The sequence below is a fragment of the Plasmodium inui genome (genome assembly GCF_000524495.1).
Source record: "Plasmodium inui San Antonio 1 unplaced genomic scaffold supercont1.90, whole genome shotgun sequence".
Classification (NCBI taxonomy): Eukaryota; Apicomplexa; class Aconoidasida; order Haemosporida; family Plasmodiidae; genus Plasmodium; species Plasmodium inui.
Window position 1 is genome coordinate 27,882 of NW_008481924.1, and position 7,256 is coordinate 35,137.

General features: G+C 44.4%; 1 protein-coding gene across 1 annotated transcript; it reads right to left on the reverse strand.

The window, feature by feature from the left end:
• Positions 1–5,383: 5,383 nt before the first annotated feature.
• Positions 5,384–6,082, reverse strand: C922_05532 (hypothetical protein; the record flags this gene model as incomplete). The annotated part of the gene is made up of 2 exons (XM_008821103.1): positions 5,384–5,711; positions 5,994–6,082. The coding sequence occupies 2 exons, from the start codon at positions 6,080–6,082 to the stop codon at positions 5,384–5,386; spliced, it is 417 nt and encodes a 138-aa protein (XP_008819325.1).
• Positions 6,083–7,256: the final 1,174 nt, after the last annotated feature.

Below are 7,256 nucleotides of genomic sequence, written 5' to 3' on the forward strand. Positions count from 1 at the left end.
CCCGATCCAGTGACACACCCAGGGGATCTCAGCCTTGCTCTTCTCACATATTTTAAGTCTCGTCACCTGGTCCTTCAAACTTGCCAAGTGAGCCTGTAATAATCCAGCCATTCTTTATATTTCCGCACCTGAGATATCTGGCCTAGCCGCACCTGATCTGCAATTTCTGTTCCGCAGATTGTAACTTATTCAAACGATTGGAATCATTCCCTCAATTGAGAGCTCCCCTGAGATGTCGATAAGTTGTTTCCTTTCACCTTATTCCTTGATGTCTCCCGGATTGGAGTTTGTCCTAATACTTATTCGGTTGCTCACTCGCTTGTTTCTCTAATAACCACTTTATCCTGGCCACTGACTTTCGTGGTGCCCAATATCTCACTAGTGACAAGGGTAACTTACCAGAGACTTTATTCGTGAGCCCTGCACTATAGATCCTGGTGTCCGAATATGAATTCCTACCTGCCTCAAGGCTTCTCAAGTCGAAGGTATAGTTACTCTGCAAGCTTTCTCCTCAGTCGAGCTGGGCTCATTTCTTTCCCTCCTTGCCTTCGTTTTGCTTTGTGGGTGGGACCCTTTCTCCTATTCAGGCTTGACTGACGGCCTCCTACTTTGTCCACTCCCTCAACGTTATAGTCGGATTCTCCCCTCTCCTCTTGTCCGGCCTGGACTTACCGTCAGATTCTGCCTTGGAGTCCTACGTCAGGCTATGCCAACGCTTGATCCCCACCTCCCGGACCTTATTCTCTCCCTTTTCTCTGGTTTGACTTCATCCTGAACTCTCCGATTCCTTTATCCACATGGTGATACTGCCCTCTATCTTATCTTACCTGGGAATTCCTTATCTCATCTGATACGAACTTCCTGAGGCTAAACGGATCCGCCCCCCGCAGGTGCATTTTGGGGAACCCTCCTAAACTTATTCCCTCCAGGCTCCATTTATCCTCGCGCCCTGAGGAGGCGCTCCTTCAGTGTTTCCTTATAGCTACGCCCCCTCCCTCATTGGAGACTCCTGGAGAACCGCGCCCTGGGTTCCGAGATTGTTGCTTCCCTCGGATGCCCAGAGATGAGACACTGCGCAGAACTCCTATAGCTATAGATAATGCTGGGAGATTGCTTTTAGTTTTTATCCACTTTCTCCGATTCTCCAGTTTCTGAATCTAATCCCCAATTCTCGCTGGACGAACTCACGGACTATCAGAGGTGCTGCCTCTTGTCTATTACTACACGTTGGGGGCTGTTGCCGCCGGTTGGTTCTTTTTAGGAGTCTCCTTTCCTGGGGTTCCTGGGGTGGCTGTTTATATTTTGCAGAGTAACTCGAACACGGTCTCGTTGAGGACTCAATTATATTCGCTTCCCTTTAATCTTTCCGCATCCCTTCCCCTGGGTTATTCCTCCAGGAAACACTTGTTCCCTCCCTGCTATAGATTATTGGCTCGTTCTCTAAACTGTCATAGTTCTGTAGATGCTTTGTCACCCGACCTGACTTTCCGATGTATTGAATTTTCATCTGCCAGGATATGATAGGAGTTTTCTACCTACGTCCTGGTTATCGGGACCATTGCTGTTGGTCTCTCTCTTCCTCACTGAGACTTATGACATCCTTGGTGGCTTGGTTCAGATCTCTAATAAGAACATAAATGCTAGTGCCTGTTTATTCAGTCTTTGATTTTGGTTTCCCCCTTGGGGTTATAGACTCATGACCGTCCCTCTATACTGACGTCTTACTGTTTTCATGAACTGTTTTTTGACTTATTAAGTAGCCGAAACCGGCCTCACATATTGAGAGATTTTTACTTCCTATTTTTTCCTTAGGGGCGGGTGGATTCTGAAGTTGCGACGAATTTGATACTTACTCTGCCCTCCCATAATTATTTGATCTATTTCTCAGTTATATTACCCTCTGGATATTTTAATCTTGCATTCTTAATTATTTTTATTATTTGAGTTTATCAGATGGAGAGTTACTGACTGTGGATACTGAAATCACTACTCTGGCTCCCTCGGGGGTTTCACTTTCCTTCTTAGCTACTTTACGCTTGCTTTTTTTAATGAAGAGACACGGAAGTCCTTTTCAGTCAGGTATCCTTTTATTTCTGCATGGCCCCTTCAGCCAGAGTTATCTATTGGAAGGCCCCGGGAGTCCGTCTTCCTCTTGATCTTGACTTATCGTAAACATTTGTTATTAATTAAAAACTATCTAACTCTCAGAATCTTCCCAGGTATAGATACTTTCCTTATCTCCTACTCGGAAACGTTAGGCTCCACATGATCTGCTCATAGTTCTACGCCTCAGAGATATTTCTGGTGGTCACGGCTTGTGTATGTGTTGCATGATTTTCAGGAGGTGTCCTGCTGTTTTATGGAGTCACATCCTTTTCCCCTCTACTCGACCCCCTGCCTTCTTTGAGGTGACGCACTTGCCCCTTTGCCTTAGACGGTTAATAATTCCCCACTTACTCCGAAACTCCTGAATGCCACCACTAGGAGCTGCTGGGTTCATTCTCCTGTTGATGTTTATAACCCATGTAATAAGTCCCCTGGTTATTGTTTTTCTTCTCCGTCTTCTGGGCGTTTTAGAATTTTTTCTTTGTGCATATGGATTTGGCCTTCTGGTGGATTTTTTTTGCAAGTGCTGTCGGGTATTGGCAGAGGTTTACCTTTTTGGTCTTCTGAGTTCCCTTGGATTCTTTCGTCCACCTTGTACACCACGGGAGGTAACTCAGGATAACTTTTCCTAGTCCTTTCTTCTGAAAATAGCCTTTTACTTTAGTTTTGATTCTAGCCGGGCGATATCTTTGGGGGTTACGTTTCCTCTGAATTAGGGCCCCGCAGATTATCTTTAGGTATCAGCACTCTTCTTTGCTATAACGATCTAATCTCTAATACATTCATCCTCCTCAGGGTAGTGCCTGTTTGGAGTTACCTGTTACTCATCTTTACCCTTGAGGGTGATGGAGTCGTCTGAGCCTCGCTACCTGTTTTCTCACTACCTCTTTCGTTGGGGAGATAGGGGGGGATTTCTGTTGACTTTTTCCGTTCCTCCGCTGGCGTCTTCTTTTAGAGTTGTCTGTTTCGTTAATCACATCTTTACTTGTCCCATTGATTATCTGGCCTAGACGGGAGTCGGGGGTGAGGGGGGGGGAGGGGGGAAATCTATACCTTGGACTATTTTTAGTCAATATTCTTGGATTAGAATTTTCATTATTATGTGATGCTATTGTCCTTTCCCCCTGAGAATGCTGTTATCTGCTTCTTCATACCTTCCCAATTCCAATTTTTGGTGCCCTAGATTGATGAGGTATTGGGTAAGGGCTTTAAAAGGAGGATAAGTTATCCACAGTTCTCCCTAGTTTCCTTAATTTTTACTTGACCTGTTTCCGAATTATTTTCTCGTTAGGACTCTTCCGTCTCTCGTTTCGGTTTTGCCTAGGGTTCCCTTCTTCTATTATTCGGACACTTTATTGTGCGCTTGGGGTCCCGTTCCTAGATCTCTTCATTTCAACTAGTACGCTTTTCAGTTTATTTAATTTGTTGTTTTATCTTTGTTGAAGACCCTTCCATTTCTGGGACTACTGTTAATCTCTGCCTATGCCCTGGCCTGGACCTGTTCTTCCCTTGCTGTTTCTTCTTTCTGAAGCTTATTGCAGTGTTTCGTAATGTCTCATCTTTTTACTCTTTTCCTGAATGGCAAAATTTTAAGTCTACTTTGCTTATCTTTTGACTCATCAGATACATTCGGATACATTCGGATACATTCGGATGCATACGGCTTGTGACTAGGCTCAGTTGGTAGAGATTTTTTTCTATTAAACTGCGGTTTGGAGAGGGGATTGCGCTTCGGTTCCTTTGATTTTAGAGTCAGGGAAATGCTTCTTTGATTTGGGGTGTCGGGGCAGAGTTAAAATCTTCTTCTTCTTAATCCTTATATTTTTATTTCCTAATGAGCTGATCAAGTCTGAGAATTTTATTATGACCTTTTCCACTTTTATATTAATTTTCACTTTATACTCTCTGGGTTGGTAGAAAGTCCTCCGGCTTAGGGGCTCCGGTCTCGAGTCTATTCAAACTTTCCCTGAGTTGGAAGATAGAATTCCTCCTTGATGCGTTTGTTTGGGCATTCTCGCTCTTCCTCGTTTTGGCGCCCTTCTATGTTGGGAAAGGGGGGGGGATGCTGTATCTTTCCCTGCCTAAGCCTCCATTCTTGGACTTTCTCTTAGGGAGATCGCTAATTTCGTCAAATGACGCGTTCATACTACTTAGGTTACATGTGGGCTATTGGGGTTAAAACATCACAGTTCTCCTTCTTTATTCTTACTTCGGAATCTTTCTTTCCTGCATCTTCAGTTGGTGGGTGATTTTGTCTTGTTTGAGGTTTCTGCTCAAAAAGGCGCCCGGCGTGAGGCTCCTCTATCTCAATGTCAGCTCCCTTTACTGTCCCTCTCCCTATCTATATCTTCCTCATACGGGTAATTTCCCTGATGATATTCCTTTCTGTAGGATACTCCCCGGCGTCATTAATTCTAAGGCGCGTTCCTTGTCCTTTATTTTCACTCCACTTTTTTCTCCTCCAATATTTCTTCGCCCTTTCGGGTCAGACTCCTATATCCATCCTGGCAAGGGGAGACTTTATTGTTGGAGAGGTGTCTAAAATTTCGTTCTGGTGAGTTGTATTTTGATGGGTTTCATTCTATACTGTTGGACTAAAGATATTCTTCTTCCTCGCACTCTAGGTCTGCGGTTTCCTTAGGCCGCCTGCTCCGTATCTAATAAAAACCTCACTATTTAGGATGTTTGTCCGGGTGGGGTAAACCTGTCTTCTCAGATTGTTCTGTTACTTCTGGGGGTTTACTAGAAACAACTTTTACGTGTTATAGTTTGATTCCTCTAGGTGTGTGGTAGATTGGTTGACTCTTTCCTGGGAGATTAGCCCCCCATGTTGCGTGGGACCTTATCTTATTCATTTTCACTTCTCGCTTGCATCTCAAATACCTGTTCTTGTTTATCCATCCTCCCTCTGGCGCCCGGCTCTGTCCACTTATTCCTTACTTCTTCGTCTAGGAATGTCCCCATTATTATTAATGAAGGAATTTTAAGGTTGAGATTGTTTCTTTGATTTATAGAGGCCCCGACGCCCTTAGTTTCCCTTCCCTCGCACCATCTTAGGGGTTGGGAACGGGTCCTTTAGTGACTCTTTTAGGGGTTTTCTAATTTCTCTGTTTGTATACTTTCATTTCTTTTGGCCCTAGCTTTCATCGTCCCGTATTTTTCTTCTTCACTAATCCTACCCTTCCTGTTTGGAACCCTTGGCCTCTGTTTTTCCTGTTAGGGCGCCATTTCCTGGGGTCTGTTATATATGAATAGATCCGGCTTTTGAATTTAAGCTTTAGTATTGCTTCCTCCCCTGCGGGTAGAGGCCCCTTCTATATCTTACTCTTTCTGTTGCGGCTTCATTCATACTAACTTTGGGTATCCTACTACTTGTTCTGTCCTTTTGCGTTGGGTATTGGATTTCAATGTCACTCACGGTCTCGACCTGTTGCTTTCCTATACCCTTGTACCCAGGCGTGCTGCTTGTGGCTTCCCTATCGGACTTGGTTCCTCCTCCTTTGGTAGTTACTAAAATTATTCTGACACTTGGCTCGACTTCGGTCTTCCACTTACCTCTTTTGAGCCATCTGCTGCTGTTGGGTATTTCTTTCCTGTGACTCGTTCTTGAGATTTGTAGTAGCCAAAAATCCTGGGGTTCTATGCTTCCCTCCTTGCCTGATCACTCCTTCGGTTCCTCCTGTTAGGCAAGGTGCGTAATATCCCCCGGAGAGGAAATTTTTACCTCCTTGTTGGGAGATTTTATACCACTCCTATTAGCTGTCCTTTAGAAGGAGTCTCTGGCTTCTTGCCGAGTCCACTTACTTTGGCGTTTATTCCTGGGGAGGGTGACCCTATCTGGACTGCCTCTGTTGCACCAATTGAGATGCCCCATTGAGGATTCCCACTCTTGGTAGATATCCCCGCCTGCTTTCTGTCTTTCAGTTCTGTTCCCTCTTGTTCTATTAATCTTCTTAAGAGTGGTGAGCCAATGCATGTTCTGCTTAAAGGTGCGGCTATCCCCAATAATCCTGCCCCAGATCTTCCCAGTGACATGTGTTTCTCCCCCCCTTGTTGTTTCGGGGGTCCTGATATCCTCTTGTCCACATTTTTTGGGGGAATCTATTCGATTAATCACTTTATTCCTTACTACTACCTGTTGACGTCAGGCACATTTATTCTGGTTGTCTCTAACTTTAATTCACTACTCTCCGTCCTCCTTCCCTACCTTATCCAGTAGCTTCAGGAGGTGAGGTGCTGAGATTTTATATTGTTTGGGACTTTGCATCAGTTGTCCGCCACTGCTAGTCAGGGTTTTCCTTATCATGATAATCTCCTCAGTAACTGTTCGTCCCTTCATACTGCCTCTCTCTTCTTGCTGTTCTTGGTTTATATTTGCTTGTACCTTCGACTGTGCTTATTTCCCGCGGATTTGTCGGGTCTGTTCTCTCTCCTGTTACTTCTTCCTTGCGCCCCCCTGCATTTGCTTCTATATTGTGCAGTGGAGGGGTACTTAGGCTGGGTAAGGAGTCTTGTGTCTTTTTTTAGTTATTGTAGCCGGCTTAGTCAGATATATTCTTATATCATACTATAATTGTCACTGTATCTGATCCCTCCTCTGGGCTGATTATTCCATTGGCTTCTATCCTCTACCCTGTAGCTTCTTTAATTCTACTCTCTATAACTACGTTTTATATCCTTTAGGTAACTTCCGTCAACTTCTTCGCCCTCCCCTACTCAGTGTTGCCCCTCTTGTAACCCCTACCTTTCCCTTTACTCCTTCTGCTTCTTCCAGAGGTCCTACTTCTTTCTTTAGATTGTCAGTATGCCTATTTCTCCAAGGTTGTTCTTTCGACCCTGCCCTGTTAATAATATATAAGCTTAATTATGTTAGGGTATCCCTCCTGGATCTACTCCTTTCTTATAAGCATACTTTTATCCTTCTGCATGCTTCAATCTGAACGAGTATTCGTCCTGGGACTTGTTGCCCTTTGGACCGCGCGCTTCGCAGGTCCCTGGGTGTTTCTTTCTCAGGATGTTTTAGTGCATAATATAGGACTCCATTTTTTTCATACTTTTTATTCTGGTAGAGGCATACCCCCTTTAAAATTTAAGGTATCCCTTCCTCTTTTTGGACGTAAGTTTGCCCCCTCTTCGTTGGATGTCGCTTC